Source organism: Hyperoodon ampullatus (genome assembly GCF_949752795.1).
Source record: "Hyperoodon ampullatus genome assembly, chromosome: 3".
In the NCBI taxonomy this organism is placed as follows: domain Eukaryota; kingdom Metazoa; phylum Chordata; class Mammalia; order Artiodactyla; family Ziphiidae; genus Hyperoodon; species Hyperoodon ampullatus.
The window spans coordinates 46,365,134-46,388,828 of record NC_136916.1 but is presented as its reverse complement, the minus strand read 5'-3'; the positions used below and the strand labels follow the sequence as shown (position 1 = coordinate 46,388,828).

The 23,695-nt window shown below is 39.1% G+C and overlaps 1 protein-coding gene across 5 annotated transcripts in view; it reads left to right on the top strand.

The window, feature by feature from the left end:
- The window catches only part of NEDD4 (NEDD4 E3 ubiquitin protein ligase), a gene marked incomplete at both ends in the record, with an annotated part of 154,125 nt that extends 131,032 nt beyond the window's left edge, over nucleotides 1–23,093 (top strand). For all 5 annotated transcript variants that reach the window (XM_079699296.1, XM_079699295.1, XM_079699294.1 and 2 more), the window contains 11 exons: nucleotides 1,509–1,738; nucleotides 2,476–2,597; nucleotides 2,688–2,758; nucleotides 9,641–9,736; nucleotides 10,098–10,171; nucleotides 10,457–10,517; nucleotides 12,672–12,731; nucleotides 12,817–12,924; nucleotides 13,575–13,671; nucleotides 22,225–22,297; nucleotides 22,991–23,093. In XM_079699296.1, coding sequence (XP_079555422.1) covers nucleotides 1,509–1,738; nucleotides 2,476–2,597; nucleotides 2,688–2,758; nucleotides 9,641–9,736; nucleotides 10,098–10,171; nucleotides 10,457–10,517; nucleotides 12,672–12,731; nucleotides 12,817–12,924; nucleotides 13,575–13,671; nucleotides 22,225–22,297; nucleotides 22,991–23,093 — 1,095 coding nt within the window. The remainder of the gene's footprint in view (nucleotides 1–1,508; nucleotides 1,739–2,475; nucleotides 2,598–2,687; nucleotides 2,759–9,640; nucleotides 9,737–10,097; nucleotides 10,172–10,456; nucleotides 10,518–12,671; nucleotides 12,732–12,816; nucleotides 12,925–13,574; nucleotides 13,672–22,224; nucleotides 22,298–22,990) is intronic.
- Between the last annotated feature and the right edge of the window lie 602 nt (nucleotides 23,094–23,695).

Here is a 23,695-nt window from a genome sequence, read left to right as displayed (position 1 = left end):
CGGTACGCAGGCCTCTCACTGCTGCGGCCTCTCCCGTTGCGGAGCACAGGCTCCGGACGCGCAGGCTTAGCTGCCATGGCTCATGGGCCCAGCCGCTCCGCGGCATGTGGGATCCTCCCAGACCGGGGCACGAACCCGCGTCCCCCGCATCGGCAGGCGGACTCCCAACCACTGCGCCACCAGGGAAGCCCTCTCCCTTCCCCTCTTGAAGCCTCCTTGATCGTCTCACTTGCAATTCATAGCCCAGTCTTTTTGCCCACAAGAACTTTGCTTCTATTTCTATTTTTAGCAATTTTCCTACTCTTTTAAATCTCAGAATTAGTAACATTTACATTTGTTTCTCACACACACACAAAATTATAAACTCCTTGAGAAAGTGACTACATCTTATGCCATGTTTTTATTCCCTTTTCCTCCCATCTCTGGCCCCACTGTGATACCTACCTAGCATGGGCCTAGCCCAGAGCGGGCCTTCAGTAATTGCTTGCTGAGTCACCTGCACTGTTTGCCTAGTGCCTAAAATTCTAAAATTCCTTTTCTTCAATCTTACCACTCTTTTAAATTGCATAAGCAGCAGAGGAAACTATGTTATGCTTATATCGCTATATAAACTGCTTGTATTATTATGTTTCTATAGGGCTTTCCACTTTTCTTAAATATATTGAGAGTGAAATTGATTTTTTTTTCCCTTAGAGCTAACCCTCTTTTTGAAGTGACAGGATATTTATAGTATGTTTTCTTTTCATGGTTTCCACGTGAACGTTGCACACAAAGCACTCAAGAATAAAATATTCAGATATATTTCTATGTAATTTACAATAAGGTCTGCCTAAAAGCATAGTTGTCTACATTTGTCATATAAGCAAAGTATGTACAAAAGATGAGTGAGGCAACGGAGCTTATTCACTAAGAACAGAGACTCAGGAGCTAAGAATTTCTTAACTTGTATCTTTAGTTTCTTCACCCATAAAATGAAGACAATAATAGTAGCTTCTTCATAGTGTTATTATGAGGAGTAAATGAGTTAACCCATGAAAATGCTGGGAACAGTACTGGCACAGTCTGTAAATGTTAGCACCTGTTAATGAGTGAAGCGGGCAGGCTCCAAGGAGGAAAAGTGGAGGGCAGGGAAGAACCCTGAGCCAACAGGCACACAAGTAGCAGGCAGTGGCTAGACTGACTGCAGGTCACAGAATGGTCTTCTTCATTGGATCTTAAGATGGAAAGGACGGTTCATGAAGTGCCTTCACGTGAGCCTTATTACCACCATCAGTAGCTGCTTCTTTAGATGTGAAAATCAGAAGTCTATGTAATTAAGTGACTAGAGAAAATGCATGAGTTCTTTCATACTGTGGAGGAAATACAGACAATATACCTAGTTCTGTTTTCCCTGAAAAGGGATCTTGGGCACAGGGTAGAATACAATGAATTTTATAACGTTCATGAGAGAAATGTGTCGTCTTGTTGAATTGATCTAAACCATTAGTCTCTCTTCTCTGGGTTTTCAGAATGACATTCCAAACAAATTTGAAATGAAACTTCACCGTGCAACTGTCCTTGAGGACTCTTACAGGAGAATTATGGGGGTCAAGAGAGCAGACTTCCTCAAGGCTAGACTGTGGATTGAGTTTGATGGCGAAAAGGGACTAGATTATGGAGGAGTCGCCAGAGAATGGTTCTTTCTGATTTCGAAGGAAATGTTTAACCCTTATTATGGGTTGTTTGAATATTCTGCTACGTAAGTACCTTTACAATGACTGTATACAGAAAGAAAATCACTGTTTTGAAAGTAACAGTGATATGATGCAAGGAAAATGTACATCACAATGTGTCAGAAAAGGGAGACTGTAACTAATGTTGTTTCAGAAATTACTTTTTTAAATTGTGAAATATACATAACATAAAATTTACCATTTTTATCATTTTAAGTATATAGTTCAGTGGCATTAAGTACAATACATTCATTGTTGTGTAACCATCACCACCATCCATCTGCAGAACTTTTCCATCATCCCAAACTGAAACTCTGTACCCTTTAAACACTATCTCCCCCATTCCCTGGCATTAACCATTCTACTTTCTGTCTCTATGAATTTGACTATTCTCAGTACCTCATATAAGTAGAATCATACAGTATTTGTTTTTTTGTAACTGACTTCATTAGCATAATGTCTTCAAGGTTTTATCCATGTAGCAGCATGTGGTAGAATTTCCTCCTTTTTGAAGGCTATATAATACCCCATTATGTGTATATACCACATTTCGTTTATCCATTTATCTTTCAATAACATTTTGGATTGTTTCCATCTTTTGATCAAAATGACTATTTTTAAAACCATTAAATCCAATGGTGTAATATGGTTCTAACAGAGGTAAACAACTCTGAAAAGAGGGAGATGATTTACAGTTATTTGTCATATTAAAATTTTTGTATGAAATATAGAAAGGAACATTTAAATGTGGTTATCTTTACAGGGATAATTATACCCTACAGATAAATCCCAACTCTGGATTGTGTAATGAAGATCACCTCTCTTACTTCAAGTTTATTGGCCGGGTAGCTGGGATGGCAGTTTATCACGGCAAACTGTTGGATGGTTAGTATTAAGCACAAAACTTTTTTTTAATGTAATTATCTGATTTCTTTCACTTGGTAATCATGTTGAATATATTTGATTTTTTACAAGGCTTTTTCATCCGCCCATTTTACAAGATGATGTTGCACAAGCCAATCACACTTCATGATATGGAATCAGTGGTATGTCTTTTTCACTTATAATATAAAGTATGATATAACAGGCAACTGAATATTTTACAGGCTTACCTTTTAATAATGAAAAAAAATCAATAGATGTTCCAAAATACAAATGAACATTTTCCCCAACATTTTATTATGAAAATTTTCTAACATATAATGAAATTGAAAGTATTTTACAATGGCTATGTGCATATCCACTACCCAGATTACACAATTGGCTTTTTATCTGTACTCACTTGTCCACACCCCCATCCATCAATCCATCTTGGTTTTTTGATGCATTTCAAAGAAAGTTGCATATATCAGTAAACGTCTCCCTAAATACTTCAACATGTTATACATCAGTTTTACACATCTCTTGCATCAGTTTTTGAATTGTGATTATTTGTGATGAATGGCATATGTTTTCAAAATGGCAGTCCAAAAGCAAGGCCTTGAGATGAGGCTACTACAAAGAAACAGAAACCCGATAAAAAGATTGGCTTGCAGGAGAGCACCAGAATCACAACTAACTGCTGAACAAGCAGGAAGACAGGAAGACACTGGAACTCACCAAAAAAGATACCCCACATCCAAAGACAAAGGAGAAGCCATGATGAGATGGTAGGAGGGGTGCAATCACAATAAAATCAAATCCTATAACTGCTGGGTGGGTGACTCACAAACTGGAGAACACTAATACCACAGAAGTCCACCCACTGGAGTGAAGGTTCTGAGCCCCACGTCAGGCTTCCCAACCTGGGGGTCCGGCAAAGGGAAGAGGAATTCCTAGAGAATCACACTTTGAAGGCTAGTGGGATTTGATTGCAGGACTTTGACAGGAATGGGGTAAACAGAGACTCCACTCTTGGAGGGCACACACAAAGTAGTTTGCACATGGGGACCCAGGGGAAGGAGCAGTGACCCCATAGGAGACTGAACCAGACCTACCTGCTAGTGTTGGAGGGTCTCCTGCAGAGGCGGGGGGTGGCTGTGTCTCACCGTGAGGACAAGGACACTGGCAGCAGAAGTTCTGGGAAGTACTCCTTGGCATGAGCCCTCCCAGAGTCCACCATTAGCCCCACCAAAGAGCCTGGTAGTCTCCAGTGCTGGGTTGCCTCAGGTCAAACAACAGGGAGGGAACCCAGCCCCACCCATCAGCAGACAAGCAGATTAAAGTTCTACTGAGTTCTGCCCACCAGAGCAACAGCCAGCTCTACCCACCACCAGTCCCTCCCATCAGGAAACTTGCACAAGCCTCTTAGATAGCCTCATCCACCAGAGGGCAGACAGCAGAAGCAAGAACTACAATCCTGCAGCCTGTGGAACAAAAACTACATTCACAGAAAGATAGACAAGATGAAAGGCAGAGGGCTATGTACCAGATAGAGGAACAAGATAAAACCCCAGATAAACAACTAAATGACGTGGAGATAGGAAACGTGCCACAAAAAGAGTTCAGAATAATGATAGTGAAGATGATCCAGGACCTCGGAAAAAGAATGGAGGCAAAGAATGAGAAGATGCAAGAAATGTTTAACAAACACCTAGAAAAATTAAAGAACAAACAAAACAGAGATGAACATACAATAACTGAAATGAAAAAAAAAACCACTAGAAGGAATCAATAGCACAATAACTGAGGGAGAAGAACGGATAAGTGACCTGGAAGACAGAATGGTGGAATTCACTGCCATGGAACAGAATAAAGAAAAAAGAATGAAAAGAAATGAAGACAGCCTAAGAGACCTCTGGGACAACAGTAAACGCAACAACATTTTCATTACAGGGGTCCCAGAAGGAGAAGAGAGAGAGAAAGGACCTGAGAAAATATTTGAAGAGATATAATCAAAAACTTCCCTAACATGGGAAAGGAAATAGCCACCCAAGTCCAGGAAGCACAGAGCGTCCCAGGCAGGATAAACCCAAGGAGAAACACACTGACACATAGTAATCAAATTGGCAAAAATTAAAGACACAGAGAAACTATTGAAAGCAACAAGGGAAAAATGACCAATAACATACGAGGGAACTCCCATAAGGTTAACAGCTGATTTCTCAGCAGAAACTCTACAAGCCAGAAGGGAGTGGCATGATACACTTAAAGTGATGAAAGGAAAGAACCTACAACCAAGATTACTCTCACCAGCAAGGATCTCAGTCAGATTCAACGGAGATATCAAAAGCTTTACAGACAAGCAAAAGCTAAGAGAATTCAGCACCACAAAACCAGCTCTACAACAAATGCTAAAGGAACCTCTCTAGGTGGGAAACACAAGACAAAAAAGGACCTACAAACACAAACCTGTAACAGTTAAGAAAATGGTAATAGGAGCATACATATCGATAATTACCTTAAACGTGAATGGATTAAATGCTCCAGCGGAAAGACACAGGCTCGCTGAATGGATACAAAAACAAGACCCATATATATGCTGTCTACAAGAGACCCACTTCAGACCTAGGGACACATTCAGACTGAAAGTGAGGGGATGGAAAAAGATATTCCATGGAAATGGAAATCAAAAGAAAGTTGGAGTAGCAATACTCATATCAGATAAAATAGACTTTAAAACAAAGAATGTTACAAGAGACAAGGAAGGACACTACATAATGATCAAGGGATCAATCCAAGAAGAAGATATAACAATTATAAATATATATGCACCCAACACAGGAGCACCTCAATACATAAGACAACTGCTAACAGCTATAAAAGAGGAAATCGACAGTAACACAATAATAGTGGGGGACTTTAACACCTCACTTACACCAATGGACAGACCATCCAAACAGAAAATTAATAAGGAAACAGGAGCTTTAAATGACACAATAAACCAGATAGATTTCATTGATATTTATAGGACATTCCATCCAAAAACAGCAGATTACACTTTCTTCTCAAGTGTGCACGGAACATTCTCCAGGATACATCACACCTTGGATCACAAGTTAAGCCTCACTAAATTCAAAAAAATTGAAATCATATCAAGCATCTTTTCTGACCACAACGCTATCAGATTACAAATCAATTACAGGGGGAAAAAATGTAAAAAACACAAACACATGGAGGCTAAGCAATGCGTTACTAAATAACCAAGAGATCACTGAAGAAATCAAAGAGGAGATCAGAAAATACCTAGAGACAAATGATAACGAAAACTCGATGATCCAAAACCTATGGGATGCAGCAAAAGCAGTTCTAAAAGGGAAGTTTATAGCTATACAAGCCTACCTCAAGAAACAAGAAAAATCTCAAATAAACAATCTAACCTTACACCTAAAGGAACTAGAGAATGAAGAACAAACCCCAAAATTTGCAGAAGGAAACAAATCATAAAGAGCAGAGCAGAAATAAATGAAATAGAAACAAAGAAAACAATAGCAAAGATCAATAAAACTAAAAGCTATTTCTTTGAGAAGATAAACAAAATACGTAAACCAATACCCAGACTCATCAAGAAAAAGAGGGAGAGGACTCAAATTAATAAAATTAGAAATGAAAAAGAAGTTACAACAGACACTGCAGAAATACAAAGCATCCTAAGAGACTATTACCAGCAACTCTATGCCAATAAAATGGACAACCTGGAAGAAATGGATAGGTTCTTAGAAAGGTATAACCTTCCAAGACTGAACCAGCAAGAAATAGAAAATATGAACAGACCAATCACAAGTAATAAAATTGAAACTGTGATTTAAAATCTTCCAACAAAAAAAGTTCAGGCCCAGACAGCTTCACAAGTGAATTCTATCAAACATTTAGAGAAGAGCTAACACCCATCCTTCTCAAACTCTTCCAAAAAATTGCAGAGGAAGGAACACTCCCAAACCCATTCTCTGAGGCCACCATCACCCTGTTACCAAAACGAGACAAAGATACTCAAAGAAAATTACAGACCAGTATCACTGATGAATATAGATGAAAAATCCTCAACAAAATACTAGCAAACAGAATCCAACAATGTATTAAAAGGATCATACACCATGATCAAGTGGGATTTATCCCAGGGATTCTTCAATATACGCAAATCAATCAGTGTGATACACCGTATTAACAAATTGATACACCGTATTAACAAAATTCAACACCGATTTATGATAAAAACTCTCCAGAAAGTGGGCATAGAGAGAACCTACCTCAACATAATAAAGGCCATACATGACAAACCTACAGCAAACATCATTCTCAACGGTGAAAACCTGAAAGCATTTCCTCTAAGATCAGACAGAAGACAAGGATGTCCACTCTTGCCACTATTATTCAACATAGTTTTGGAAGTCATAGCCACGGCAATCAGAGGAGAAAAAGAAATAAAAGGAATACAAATTGGAAAAGAAGTGAAACTGTCACTGTTTGCAGATGACATGATACTATACATAGGGAATCCTAAAGATGCCACCAGAAAACTACTAGACCTAATCAATGAATTTGGTAAAATTGCAAGATACAAGATTAATGCAAAGAAATCTCTTGCATTCCTATACACTAATGATGAAAAATCTGAAAGAGAAATTAAGGAAACACTTCCATTTACCATTGCAACAAAAAGAATAAAATACCTAGGAATAAACCTACCTAAGGAGACAAAAGACATGTATGCAGAAAACTATAAGACACTGTTGAAAGAAATTAAAGATGATACAAACAGATGGAGAGATATACCATGTTTTTGGATTGGAACAATTAATATTTTGAAAATGACTATACTACCCAAAGCAATGTACAGATTCAATGCAATCCCTATCAAATTACCAGTGGCATTTTTTACAGAACTAGAACAAAAAATCTTAAAATTTGTATGGAGACACAAAAGACCCCGAATAGCCAAAGCAGTGTTGAGGGAAAAAAATGGAGCTGGAGGAATCAGACTCCCGGACTTCAGACTATACTACAAAGCTACAGTAATCAAGACAATATGGTACTGGCACAAAAACAGAAATATAGATCAATGGAACAGGATAGAAAGCCCAGAGATAAACCCAAGCACCTATGGTCAACCTATCTATGACAAAGGAGGAAAAGATATACGATGGAAAAAAGACAGTCTCTTCAATAAGTGGTGCTGGGAAAACTGGACAACTACATGTAAAAGAATGAAACGAGAATACTCCCTAACACCATACACAAAAATAAACTCAAAATGGATTAGAGACCTAAATGTAAGCCTGGACACTATTAAACTCTTAGAGGAAAACATAGGAAGAACGCTCTTTGACATAAATCACAGCAAGATCTTTTTTGATCCACCTCCTACAGTAATGGAAATAAAAACAAAAATAAACAAATGGGACCTAATGAAACTTAAAAGCTTTTGCAAAGCAAAGGAAACTGCAAACAAGACAAAAAGACAACTCTCAGAATGGGAGAAAATATTTGCAAATGAATCAACTGACAAAGGATTAATCTCCAAAATATATAAACAGCTCATGCAGCTCAATATTAAAAAAACAAACAATCCAATGAAAAATGGGCAGAAGACCTAAATAGACATTTCTCCAAAGAAGACATACAGATGGCCAAGAAGCACATGAAAAGCTGCTCAACATCTCTAATTATTAGAGAAATGCAAATCAAAACTACAATGAGGTATCACCTCACACCAGTTAGAATGGGCATCATCAGAAAATCTACAAACAACAAATGCTGGAGAGGGTGTGGGGAAAAGGAAACCCTCTTGCACTGTTGGTGGGTATGTAAATTGATACAGCCAGTATGGAGAACAGTATGGAGGTTCCTTATAAAACTAAAAATAGAATTACCATATGACCCAGCAATCCCACTACTGGGCATATACCCAGAGGAAACCATAATTCAAAAAGACACATGCACCCCAATGTTCATTGCAGCACAATTTACAATAGCCAGGACATGGAAGCAACCTAAATGCCCATCTACAGACAAATTGATAAAGAAGATGTGGTACATATATACAATGTAATATTACTCAGCCATAAAAAGGAACGAAATTGGGTCATTTGTAGAGACGTGGATGAATCTAGAGACTGTCATACAGAGTGAAGTAAGTCAGAAAGAGAAAAACAAATATTGTATATTAATGCATATATGTGGAACCTAGAAAAATGGTACAGATGAACCATTTTTTGCAGGGCAGAAATTGAGACAGGTGTAGAGAACAAACGTATGGACACCAAGGGGGGAAAGTGAGGGGTGGGTGGTGGTGTCATGAATTGGGAGATTGGGATTGACATATATACACTAATATGTATAAAATGGATAACTAATAAGAACCTGCTGTATAAAAAAAATAAATAAAAGAAACAGAAACCCAAGGATTAAATCCTTGACTATAACTTTGTAACCTACGCTGAATAGCATCACACAGTGTGTGAACACATGGATTCCAAGACCTGTCTGTGTTACCAAGTCCCATTTTTGTGACACATTATTTGTGTGAACAGTATAATTCTTCGTAAATCATAAAATTGCACAGTTATTGGCGTTGGTTAACTGAAGTTTTGTATTTAATTTGAGATTTTTCTTCAACCTGGGCCGGGTATAAATAACAGCCTCCTCAGAGCTGCTTAAACACTTCAGTCTCACAGGCCATGTGAAACAGGTGTTGAGTGCTCCTGAGTAGCCATAGCAGTTAGGCTTCATGTCAAAACTGACCCTTTAACTGGATAATAAAATCTGTACCTCCACTACTTCCAAACAGAGATAGACTTCGAAACTTTTAAGCAGGCACCACGCTATTGATATATGCACTTATACTTACTGGTCATTCATCTCTTTGTAATACTTGTGTGTGTGTGTAAAAGATGTCCAACTGACCTTTTCATCTTTTGTCCAGTGATTCAGACCCTCAGCATACTTTCTCTGCAGATTCAGGTATCTTCTTTCTATATACAAATTTTAAATATGCAATCTTTCCCATTTAGGATAGTGAGTATTACAATTCACTAAGATGGATTCTTGAAAACGATCCAACAGAACTGGACCTCAGGTTTGTCATAGATGAAGAACTTTTTGGACAGGTTTGTAAATTTTGATTAATTAAAATGGTACATAAATTGTGGAAGTTTAGAACTTAAGTTTAATAACTTAAGTGAAATGTTATAACTTAAGTTTAGATGTTAAATAATGCATATACTCAACATATTTCTGCACTCTATTTTTAAATTTATTTTCCAGTAACAAAAGCTGTCTCTCAGAAAGAATTTCTGCTTCTTTAACATTTGACTCATTCCATATTTATTTTAGTAAAACGAATATTTCAAGTTTTCTTAGCTTTTGAATGGATTTAATTTAAAACACCAGGTTTCTGGTATAACTATCATATTTATACTTAATTTTTTTCATTAAAATAACATATCAAGGCATCATGCTTAATTTTAGACCCATCAACATGAGTTGAAAAATGGCGGATCAGAAATAGTCGTCACCAATAAGAACAAAAAGGAATATATTTAGTAAGTATTTTGTTGTAAGTATTTTACTCTATTTAGTAAATTCTTTATTGGAAATAATTTTATACTTCTTTCTGGGAAGACTCTTTGTACCTTCTTTCTCTTACCCCAGAGTCAGAGCCTCAATGTTCTTTTTTTCCTTCTGTAACCATGTCATATTACTCACTCATGTTCAGTTTTTGCCTTGGGCTTAGCTAGTCTTTATTTTTTGTTTCTAACCAGAATACATGTACCTTAACAGTTTTCCTTTTTTCCTGTGAAAAAGATGAAATGTTTTGTTTCTTTTAGTCTTGTAATACAATGGCGATTTGTAAACCGAATCCAGAAGCAAATGGCTGCTTTTAAAGAGGTACTCATTTTGTTTCCTCTTCTATAATTTCAGAGTACAGTCCGTAAGTTTTAAATGTTGGGCCTTATCATGTCAGAGAAAAAGTAGTATATGACTTTTTAAAACCATTTTAAATTAATTTTCATACTGACAAAATATTAAATGAATAGATGTTGAGTTAAAATGCAATCATTCAAGAAATGCATGCAATAAACAGTCCTCCTTAACATGGATCCCCCTCAGCTTTCCCAGTCCCACTCCCCTCACCTTAAGTAACCCTAGGTGAACAAAGGAACAAGAGTGCTAGAGGGATGGTGGAATATACTATTTGTTTCTTTTCCTAAATGGGGTCACATCATACATGTTGGTTTGTGACTCACTTTCTTCTCTTATCAAATACTTATTGGAGGTCTTTACATGTCAAGATATATAGCGACCTTTCTTTGTGGCTGCCTTTTATTCATACTCTAAATTCATAAGTTATTTAAACTTCCCAATTGATAGACATTTAGGCTGTTGTCAGGGCATTCATTTCCTAAGCTAACTAAAAGTCTTCTGTTAAATATTTATCACATACTTTTTCATTTATTCAACATTGAGCACTGACTATGTCTGGTGCTATGCAAGAGGCAAAAAGACATAGGTCCTGCTGTCAAGGAGCAGAGACTCTAAAGGTGGAAATGGACAGAGGGAAGGCTGCAGTACTAGGTGAGCAGAGAAGAGAGGTAGAAACCAGAGCAAAGAGAGGTGGAGGCAGGGGAGGGGAGGGCTCGAGGGATCGGCCAGCCACAGAGAGGAAATGCAATTCTAAGCAGAGGGAGCAGCACCTGTGAAGTGTGGCAGTAAGACAGGCTGGGCACACGTTAGAGAGAATACAAGCAATTGCTGTACTGGATAAGAGGATGCAAGAGGTGAAATTAAGCCTGGAGAGACGGGAAGAACCAGATGATGGGGGCCCTGTTTGTTCGGAGTTTTCTCTGAAGTCCAGTGAGGGAAGAAGGTGGCATTAAAGGCTATTAACAATAGAACACCAGGATTCAGTGTATTGATACATTTTGGTCAGATCATTCTGGAAGTGGTATGTAGTGAGCTAGAGAGGGCAAGACGAGCCGCAGAGGTTAGTTGGAAAGTGCTGCAGTAATCCCGGGAAGGAATGGTAAGGACAGTGGGAAGAAAGCCGTGTGTGCACGTGAGTGGCTCTCAGGAAGGGAGATCTATAGCTTAGGCTGATTTAAAGGATAGAGATCTGGGGATCCTCTGCATGTGTGTAGTGGAGGTGTGGACTAGACAAGATGGAAAATTCAAAAGAACAGTAAGAACGGTGTAAGTGGATGGCCACACGTGGGGATGTGGGAACACCAACATTTAAGGAACGGACAGGAGAAACAGAGACATCAAAGGAAATCAGCAAAGGCAGACAGAGACATAGGAGGAAAACCATCAACAATAGCAGAGTTTCGAAAACAAAGGTGTTGTCAACAATATCATAGTGCAGAGAAGTCAAATAAGATAGGGAACTAAAAAGCGTATATTAGATGTAGCTGCAAAGCTGTCTTTGAGTTTCTCCAGGACACCTTCAGGGAAGCATTGATGAAGAGGTCAGATTGCAGTGGTTGAGGGATAGATGGGGGTGAGCGAGGGGATTTGGAAATGCGTAGTAACACTGTCCAGAACGTGGAGAGCGGAAAGAGGGGCTTGCTTTCTCGTTTTGTTTTTAAGGTAGAAAAGGCTTGAACAAATTTAGATGCATCAAGAGTGAGCTAATAAAGGTTTAGTGATGACCTCCTTGAGGAAGCAGATGAAGCACAGAGAGGAAGTGGTCCCTCTCTCCACAGCAGTGGGGAAGAGGCCCTCGTGGATGTTGGTGCTGGTTGGTACGTGGGGATGCAGAAGGTTGAGGGAATTCCATCCTGCAGAATTGCCTCTATTTTCTCTCTCAAGTAGAAATTATCTGCTGTAAAGAAGGGGTGACGTGGAGGAAGAGGAGGCTTAAAAATTGTGGGGAAGTTTTAAAATAGCCACTTTGAGGAATCAGTGAGAGAACAGACATGTATACTTTCTTGCCAACACTGAAATGTCAGTTAAGAGCCCATGAATGTGTGGTGGAAGAAGACTAAGTATGGGATTGTCCATTGACCCCACTGACCAGGGTTTTAAATATATTCTTTCTACTAGGGATTTTTTGAACTGATACCACAGGATCTCATCAAAATTTTTGATGAAAATGAACTAGAGGTAAGAAATATTGTTTTTATCTTAAAACAGGACTTTTGTTCCCATTATTTTTCATGTCTACAGTTTGACATTTCTTATTACGTAGCTTCTGATGTGTGGCTTGGGAGATGTCGATGTGAATGACTGGAGAGAACACACAAAGTACAAAAATGGCTACAGTGTAAATCATCAAGTCATCCAGTGGTTTTGGAAGGTAATGGAAAGCTTCTATTTTCATAAATTACTTTTCAGTAGATTCAATCATATTTAACTATACTAGTGGATCACATAGAGATACGACAAAAAATATATATAGCCCTGCCAAAATTATCTTTGATTTTGTACTGTATATGTTTACCTTCTGGATATGGTTCCAATCTCCATACATATTTTTAGATAAGTAAAATGTGCAGAATGTAGTAAGTGGCAGTGACAGCTGAGATAGGCACTTGATTCCTTACTAAAGTTGGGACTCTTCAAGGGAACTTGTAATAACCTGCAGTGTATTCTCTGGGACTCCTGCATGGCTCCTTGGAATGTGATTTTCCATCTTATACAGAAATGTGTATGCTATTCAATAATACCAGTAAATAACAATTTTTTAAAAGCCGTGAGTCACATCTGAGAGGAAATTTTGTCACTTTATTAGGCTATAATCCCATTCTAAAGAGTTACCATGTAGCCTTGGAAATGAAGTTTCAAGAACTTCGTGAACCACCCATAAGCACAACTTGAACTAAAACATGCAAATTTCATAAGTGATCATTAATGCTCTAACTAAATTCTGATAGCCTATTTTTCAGGATAGTTTTGTTACCGTTTTTTCCCAGTGATGTTCCTAAGTGCTGCTTTTATCTTTTGCAGGCTGTTTTAATGATGGACTCAGAAAAAAGAATACGATTACTTCAGTTTGTCACTGGCACGTCCCGTGTGCCTATGAATGGATTTGCTGAACTGTATGGTAAGGATTTCCATAGATCATAAAAAGATGGAGCTTATGGCAGTTGTCTTTTTCATGGCTAACTAGTCTTCAAGCTTCTATCATTTATACAAATATTAAGCTTAATTTTAAAAATTAAGATTTTAAAATGATTATAATTAAATACACTGAAGTAGGTCAAAATATATGTACACCTTCTAATCAGATAGCAAAGGAGAAAACTGGAAACATGAAATGACTCAAGTTACTTCCCATTCTTGAATTTTAAATTTGATTCCCACCCTGCATTCCATTACAGAAAAAGCATTGCCTGTAGTGTGAAGGTTTAGGGCAGGCAGCGTGTAAAGTTCCACAGGGTGTTAATAAGCGTACAACAAAACACAGAGAGTATTATAGTAGAATACATTTGGGGAAAAGAACAGACTAAATGAAGTTAAATATTCTGTTTATTGGAAGGACATTTACTTGCTTTTAAAGATACCAAGAAGAACAAATCTTTGAGAGAAAATAGAGCCAAGATTGGAGCCCTACTGTCCCCTCCTTGGTAAACCTGGTTTCCTTGTTAAGCTTCATTTATATCTGTTTGCAGAACCTGTCAAACAGCTGCCACTTCTCCACCTAGAGTAACCACTTCCAGTAGGAAGGCTGAGACAAGAGCTTTGCTGCTCACCAATGTGCTCATTGGAAAGACAAATCCAGTTAAGCAGGGCAAACACCCCTTCCATCTCTAGATCCACTGCCCTCTTTTATGCAGCCCAGGCCTACAGCCATCCACTGATATCATGATTTTTTTGGAATTTCGGGGAGATATCCCACACACAGGTCCAGAGTTATTAGTGTTAGAATATAAATTCAAATTCTTAAGGGTTTACAAAAGAAGTAGAAGTTGCTTGCTTCAGAATGTTAATATTACAGTGCAGTATTATCTAGCCAATAAAAAGTATGTTACATTTTTTTAACATCTTTATTGGAGTATAATTCCTTTACAATGGTGTGTTAATTTCTGCTGTATCACAAAGTGAATCAGCTATACGTATACTTATATCCCCATATCCCCTCCCTCTTGCGTCTTCCTCCCACCCTCCCTATCCCACCCCTCTAGGTGGTCACAAAGCACCGAGCTGATCTCCCTGTGCTATGCGGCTGCTTCCCACTACCTATCTGTTTTACATTTGGTAGTGTATATATGTCCATGACACTCTCTCACTTCGTCCCAGCTTACCCTTCCCCCTCCCCGTGTCCTCAAGTCCATTCTCTACATCTGCATCTTTATTCTTGTCCTGCCCCTAGGTTCTTCAGAACCTTTTTTTTTCTTTAGATTCCATGTATATGTGTTAGCGTACAGTATTTGTTGTTCTCTTTCTGACTTACTTCACTCTGTATGACAGACTCTAGGTCCATCCACCTCACTACAAATAAATCAATTTTGTTTCTTTGTATGGCTGAGTAATATTCCATTGTATATATGTGCCACATCTTTATCCATTCATCTGTCGATGGACACTTAGGTTGTTTCCATGTCATGGCTATTGTAAATAGTGCTGCAGTGAACATTTGTGGTACATGACTCTTTTTGAATTATGGTTTTCTCAGGGTATATGCCCAGTAGTGGGATTGCTGGGTCATATGGTAGTTCTATTTTAAGTTTTTTAAGGAACTTCCGTACTGTTCTCCATAGTGGCTGTATCAATTTACATTCCCACCAACAGTGCAAGGGGGTTCCCTTTTCTCCACACCCTCTCCAGCATTTATTGTTTGTAGACTTTTTGATGATGGCCATTCTGACCAGTGTGAGGTGATACCTCATTGTACTTTTGATTTGCATTTCTCTAGTGATTAGTGATGTTGAGCATCCTTTCATGTGTTTGTTGGCAATCTGTATATCTTCTCCGAAGAAATGTCTATTTAGGTCTTCTGCCCATTTTTGGATTGGGTTGTTTGTTTTTTTGATATTGAGCTACATGAGCTGCTTGTATATTTTGGAGATTAATCCTTTGTCAGTTGCTTCGTTTGCAAATATTTTCTCCCATTCTGAGGGTTGTCTTTTGGTCTTGTTTATGGTTTCCTTTGCTGTGCAAAAGCTTTTAAGTTTCATTAGGTCCCATTTGTTTATTTTTGTTTTTATTTCCCTTTCCCTAGGAGGTGGGTCAAAAAGGATCTTGCTGTGATTTATGTCATAGAGTGTTCTGCCTATGTTTTCCTCTAAGAGTTTGATAGTTTCTGGCCTTACATTTAGGTCTTTAATCCATTTTGAGTTTATTATTGAGTATGATGTTAGGGAGTGTTCTAATTGCATTCTTTTACATGCAGCTGTCCAATTTTCCCAGCACCACTTATTGAAGAGGCTGTCTCTTCTCCATTGTATACTCTTGCCTCCTTTATGAAAGATAAGGTGACCATATGTGTGTGGGTTTATCTCTGGGCTTTCTGTCCTGTTCCATTGATCTATATTTATGTTTTTGTGTCAGTACCATACTATCTTGATTACTACTACTTCAGGCTATAGTATAGTCTGAAGTCAGGGAGCCTGATTCCTCCAGCTCCGTTTCTCTTTCTCAAGATTGCTTTGGCTATTCGGGGTCTTTTGTGTTTCAATACAGATTGTGAAATTTTTTGTTCTAGTTCTCTGAAAAATGCCATTGGTAGTTTGATAGACATTGCACTGAATCTGTACATTGCTTTGGATAGTAGAGTCATTTTCACAATGTTGATTCTTCCCATCCAAGTACATGGTATATCTCACCATCTGTTTTTATCATCTTTAATTTCTTTCATCAGTGTCTTATAGTTTTCTGCATACAGGTCTTTTGTCTCCTTAGGTAGGTTTATTCCTAGATATTTTATTCTTTTTATTGCAGTGGTAAATAGGAGTGTTTCCTTGATTTCTATTTCATATTTTTCATCATTAGTGTGTAGGAATGCAAGAGATTTCTGTGCATTAATTTTGTATCCTGCAACTTTACCAAATTCATTGATTAGCTCTAGTAGTTTTCTGGTGGCATCTTTAGGATTCTCTATGTATAGTATCATGTCATCTGCAAACAGTGACAGTTTCACTTCTTCTTTTTCAATTTGTATTCCTTTTATTTCTTTTTCTCCTCTTATTGCCGTGGCTAGGACTTCCAAAACTGTGTTGAATAATAGTGGCAAGAGTGGACATCCTTGTCTTGTTCCTGATCTTAGAGGAAATGCTTTCAGTTTTTCACCATTGAGAATGATGTTTGCTGTAGGTTTGTCATATATGGCCTTTATTATGTTGAGGTAGGTTCCCTCTATGCCCAGTTTCTGGAGAGTTTTTATCATAAATGGGTGTTGAATTTTGTCGAAAGCTTTCTCAGCATCTACTGAGATGATCATATTGTTGTTGTTTTTTTTGCTGTACGCGGGCCTCTCACTGTTGTGGCCTCTTCCGTTGCGGAGCACAGGCTCCGGATGCACAGGCTCAGCGGCCATGGCTCACGGGGCCAGCCGCTCTGCGGCATGTGGGATCTTCCCGGACCGGGGCACGAACCCGCATCCCCTGCATCGGCAGGTGGACTCTCAACCACTGCGCCACCAGGGAAGCCCGATCATATTGTTTTTATCCTTCAGTTTGTTATTATGGTGTATCACACTGATTGACTTGCATATATGGAAAAGTCCTTGCATCCCTGGGATAAACCCCACTTGATCGTGGTGTATCAACTTTTAATGAGTTGTTGGATTCTGTTTGCTAGTATTTTGTTGAGGATTTTTTCATCTATATTCATCAGTGATACTGGTAATTTTCTTTTTTTGAGTATCTTTGTCTGGTTTTGGTGTCAGGGAGACAGTGGCCTCATAGAATGAGTTTGGGAGTGTTCCTTCCTCTGCAATTTTTTGGAAGAGTTTGAGAAGGATGGGTGTTAGCTCTTCTCTAAATGTTTGATAGAATTCACCTGTGAAGCCATCTGGTCCTGGGCTTTTGTTTGTTGGAAGATTTTTAATCACAATTTCAATTTCAGTGCTTGTGATTGGTCTGTTTCTGTATTCTGTTTCTTCCTGGTTCAGTCTCAGAAGGTTGTGCTTTTCTAAAAATTTTTCCATTTCTTCCAGGTTGTCCATTTTATTGGCATATACTTGCTTGTAGTAATCTCACATGATCCTTTGTATTTCTTCAGTGTCAGTTGTTACTTCTCCTCTTTAATTTCTAATTCTGTGTCTGGCTAGTGGTTTATCAATTTTGTTTATCTTCTCAAAGAACCAGCTTTTAGTTTTATTGATCTTTGCTATTGTTTCCTTCATTTCTTTTTCATTTATTTCTGATCTGGTCTTTATGATTTCTTTCCTTTTGCTAACTTTGGGGGTTTTTTTCTTCTTCTTTCTCTAATTGCTTTAGGTGTAAGTTTAGGGTGTTTATTTGAGATTTTTCTTGTTTCTTTCTTTCTTTCTTTCTTTCTTTCTTTATTTATGGCTGCGTTGGGTCTTCGTTGCTGTGTGGGCTTTCTCTAGTTGCGGCAAGTGGGGGTTACTCTTCGTTGTGGTGCGCGGGCTTCTCATTGCGGTGGCTTCTCTTCTTGCGGAACACAGGCTCTAGGCACGCAGGCTTCAGTCGTTGTGGCACGTGGGCTCAGTGGTTGTGGCTCGTGGGCTCTAGAGCACAGGCTCAGTAGTTGTGGCGCACGGGTTTAGTTGCTCCACGGCATTGTGGTCTTCCTGGATTAGGGCTCGAACCCGTGTCCCCTGAATTGGCAGGTGGATTCTTTTTTTTTTTTTTTTTTGGATTGAACCTGGGCCCCCTGCATTGGGAAAACAGAGTCTTTTTTTTTTATCTTTATTTTTTATTTATTTTTTGCTTTATAACAAATTTAATCAGTTATACATATACATATGTTCCCATATCCCCTCCCTTTTGCGTCTCCCTCCCACCCTCCCTATCCCACCCCTCCAGGCGGTCAGGATTGTATTGCTATAAACTTCCCTCTTAGAACTGCTTTTGCTGCATCCCATAGGTTTTGGGTTGTCGTGTTTTCATTGTCATTTGTTTATAGAATTTTGTGATTTCCTCTTTGACTTCTTCAGTGATCTCTTGGTTATTTAGTAGAGTATTGATTAGTCTCCATGTGTTTGTATTTTTTACCGTTTTTTTCCTGTAATTGATATCTAGTCCTATACTGTTGTGGTCGCAAAAGATACTTGATACGATTTCAATTTTCTTAAATTTACCAAGGCTTGATTTGTGACCCAGGATATGATCTATCCTGAAGAATGTTCCATGAGTGCTTGAGAAGAAAGTGTATTCTGTTGTTTTGGGGTGGAATGTCCTATAAATATCAATTAAGTCCATCTTGTTTAATGTGTCATTTAAAGCTTGTGTTTCCTTATTTATTTATTTTTGTTTTGTTTTGGTTTGGTTTTGGCGGTACGCGGGCCTCTCACTGTTGTGGCCTCTCCTGTTGCAGAGCACAGGCTCCAGACTTGCAGGCTCAGCGGCCATGGCTCACGGGCCCAGCCGCTCTGCGGCATGTGGGATCCTCCCGGACCGGGGCACAAACCTGTGTCCCCTGCATCAGCAGGCGGACTCTCAACCACTGTGCCACCAGGGAAGCCCCTGATTTATTTTCATTTTGGATCATCTGTCCATTGGTGAAAGTGGGGTGTTAAAGTCCCCTACTATTATTGTGTTACTGTCACTTTCCCCTTTTATGGTTGTTAGCCTTTGCCCTATGTATTGAGGTGCTCCTATGTTGGGTGCATAAATATTTACACTTGTTATATCATCTTCTTGGATTGATCCCTTGATCATTATGTAGTGTCCTTCTTTGTCCCTTGTTACAGTCTTTATTTTAAAGTCTATTTTGTCAGATATGAGAATTGCTACTCCAGCTTTCTTTTGATTTCCATTTGCATGGAATATCTTTTTTTCCATCCCCTCACTGTCAGTCTGTATGTGTCCCTAGGTCTGAAGTGGGCCTCTTGTAGGCAGCATGTATACGGGTCTTGTTTTTGTATCCATTCAGCCAGTCTTTGTCTTTTGGTTGGAGCATTTAATCCATTTACATTTAAGGTAATTATTGATATGTATGTTCCTATTACCATTTTCTTAATTGTTTTGGGTTTGTTATTGTAGGTCTTTTCCTTCTGTTGTGTTTCTTGCCTAGAGAAGTTCCTTTAGCATTTGTTGTAGTGCTGAATTCTCTTAGCTTTTGCTTGTCTGTATAGGTTTTAATTTCTCCATCGAATCTGAATGAGATCCTTGCTGGGTAGAGTAATCTTGGTTGTAGGCTTTTCCCTTTCATCACTTTAAATATATCCTGCCACACCCTTCTGGCTTGCAGAGTTTCTGCTGAAGGATCAGCTGTTAACCTTATGGGGATTCCCCTGTATATTATTTGTTGCTTTTCCCTTGCTGCTTTTAATAATTTTTCTTTGTGTTTAATTTTTAATAGTTTGATTAATATGTGTCTTGGCATGTTTCTCCTTGGATTTATCTTGTATGGGACCCTCTGCGCTTCCTGGACTTGACTGAGTATTTCCTTTCCCATATTAGCAAAGTTTTCAACTATAATCTCTTCAAATACTTTCTCAGTCCCTTTCTTTTTCTCTTCTTCTTCTGTGACCCCTATATTTTGAATGCTGGTGCATTTAATGTTGTCCCAGAGGTCTCTGAGACTGTCCTCAATTCTTTTCATTCTTTTTTCTTTATTCTGCTCTGCAGTAGTTATTTCCACTATTTTATCTTCCAGGTCACTTATCCTTTCTTCTACCTCAGTTATTCTGCTATTGATTCCTTCTAGAGAATTTTTCATTTAATTTATTGTGTTGTTCATAATTGTTTGTTTGCTTTTTAGTTCTTCTAGGTCCTTGTTAAACGTTTCTTGTATTTTCTCCATTCTATTCCCAAGATTTTGGATCATCTTTACTTTCATTACTCTGAATTCTTTTTCAGGTAGATGCCTGTTTCCTCTTCATTTGATTGGTCTGTTAGGTTTTTACCTTGCTCCTTCATCTGCTGTGTATTTCTCTGTCTTCTCATTTTGCTTAACTTACTGTGTTTGGGGTTCACAGGCTTCTGGTTCATAGTTTCCGTTGTTTTTGGTGTCTGACCCCAGTGAGTAAGGTTGGTTCAGTGGGTTGTGTAGGCTTCCTGATGGAGAGGACTGGTGCCTGTGTGTTGATGGTTGAGGCTGGATCTTGTCTTTCTGGTGGGCGGGACCACATCCAGTGGTGTGTTTTGGGGTGTCTGTGAACTTATTATGATTTTAGGCAGCCTCTCTGGTAATGGGTGGGGTTGTGTTCCTGTCTTGCTAGTTGTTTGGCATGGGGTGTCCAGCACTGTAGCTTGCTGGTTGTTGAGTGTAGCTGGGTCTTAGCGTTGAGATAGAGATCTCTGGGAGAGCTCTCACCAACTGATATTATGAGGGGCTGGGAGGTCTCTTGTGGACCAATGTCCTGAACTCAGCTCTCCCACCTCAGAGGCTCAGGCCTGTCACCTGGCCGGAGCACCAAGATCCTGGGTCATCCTGGAGAAGATGGACTGAAGCCAGGAGAAAGCTAGATGGGAGACCTGTCAGAAGGCTTGTTTGGTGAGATCAGGCAAAGGATGGTGACATTCTGTACCCAGGCTCTACTCGCGAAGGGGGAAGGGGTGCCTCGGGAAGCCAAGTGCGAACTTCCACGCAAAAGTATGTTACATTGATATTGGTTGACTTACAGGAAGTTTTCCAGATGGATTGTTTAGGTGAGAGAATCAAGAGGAAGGGAAATATGATTCCATGCTATGGAAAACACAATGACAAAAGTACTGAAATTTTAACTGTATGGATAATTGTGATGGGTGATGTGTGAAAAGCAATGCTTTTTGAGAAAAGAGTAATATGGAAAATTTAGGTATTTTTAGTGCTGCTTCTGACAGTTATCCTCACACACACATATTTGGATATGAGTCTAAGACATCAGAGAAGTATGGAAGGTGTCTCATCGTGTTGTCAGCGTTGATGACCTGGGAGGTTGGAGGATGTTGAGAATTGGAGAAGGAAGAGCTAAGGGAAAACTCCAAAGGAAAAAAAAAAGTTTCTAAGAATGTCCATAATAAGAGGAAAATGTAGCATGTATAACATGATCCCATGTACATAAAATCCTATATAGATGCACATGCACAAAAAGATTCATGATAGGATGTTTACTCAGATTTAATGGTGGAATTTCAGATGATTTTTACATCTTTCATTATATAATCTCACTGCAGAAAAAATAATCAGAAAAAGCTGTTTTCAGTGGGACTCAAAAACACACATTTTCTGTGTACCTATTACAGAGGTGGTATATGGAAATGCAGGGCTAGGAAATAGCAAAAGCCCTGTCAGACACACAACCCCCACCCCCTGCCCCAGGGCAGAGGGATACTGTGGTCCCAAATGCACTGATAGAAGAAGAGTCCTCGTTTCATGGCTGGACAGTAAAGTCATCAGGCCCAGGACAACATTATTTCTTTTGAGTTTAAAGAAACTAGATGTTCTCTGTGTGTTTAAGTTATACATTAGCAAAAGTGAGTTGTGAAATGCCCAGAAATTCCTGTAAGACTAATTGAACCAAAGCAACTCTTCTTCCTTGTAGGCTCAAACGGACCACAGTCTTTTACAGTTGAGCAGTGGGGCACCCCTGAGAAGCTGCCAAGAGCTCATACGTGGTAAGCAGTTTCTCTGACCCTAGAGAACAAGTCCTCAGAGACAGAAGGTCCTCTAACAGTCTGGGTACGGAAGGTCTAGTTCCCTCTGTGCTGTGTTGGTGGCAGATATGGAGGGGGAGGGGGGAGAGGAGAGGAGGAGGAAGACCAGGAATCAGCGACACCAACCCAGGAACAGCTGTTTCTTTACTGGGCAGGCCTGAAGACCAGGTAGCTGAACATTGGAGAGACCCATCTAAACTTTTGACCAGGGGACATCCCTGGCGGTCCAGTGGTTAAGATTCAGTGCTTCCACTGTAGGGGGCACGGGTTCGATCCCTGGTCAGGGAACTAAGATCCCAGATGCCACACGGTACAGCCAAAAAACAAAAAAAAAAAGGTAAACTGTTGACCATATCTTGCTTCCATCACATGAATGATGAGCCATCCCAAGAAGGACTAGAACATTCCGTTTTGAAGGTTCAAATGACAGGAGCCCAGACATTTGGAGATCAGGGTGGAGGTGAGAGGTCACCACCAAGAATTCATGGGGAGAGTCCACACCTAGAGTCCAATCCTAAACATTCCTTCTCCCTGAGGAGAAAAGGTCTTTTCGTGTGGTTGAAACATAGCACGCATAGCTGCACCATGAATAGTTTGCCCTGGGAACTCGCTTTGTCAGTGGCTGCAATAACCAGCCCCTCTCTGTTCTTTCAGCTTTAATCGCTTGGACTTGCCACCATATGAGTCATTTGAAGAATTATGGGATAAACTTCAGATGGCCATTGAGAACACTCAGGGTTTTGATGGCGTTGATTAGATTACAAGTAATAATCTATGGTGTTTTACTGCCGCTTTTTTATAAGCAAAATCTTGACTTAAAGTTTTCCAGGGAACTACTAACCCTTGGCCATTGATGCTTCCCAGATATTGGAGAAAATCATGTCAAAGAATTAGAAGAAATAGTATGACAACTTTTCCATTATTTCATTCACTTATATAAGGTATTGCTTTTACGCAGTTGTTTTGTTCTATCTTGAGTTCACCCTCTATTATATAAGTCCTGTGTGCCTGAAATCGTGAGTTTTGTCCTTGACATTTACCTCTTTTACAGTATTTGCCAGGCAGTTTCTTAAACTACTGAAATTATAACTGTGAAATATTTGTGATAAGTGTCATGTGTGAAAAGTTTGATGCTTTTTGAGAAGGAAACTGAAATTGAGGAAAAAAACTTTAATATTGAGTACACTACAATATACTCAGTGCTGCCTGCAGCTAGTTATTACTTTGTAGACCTGCCTACTGCACGTTACTGCCCAGATTTTTGGAAAAATCTTAGAAAGTATGTTACCTATATTTTTAGTCAACTGATTCACTTGCAAAAAGCTGTTTACTTCTTCATTTTAAAAAGCATTTGGCTTT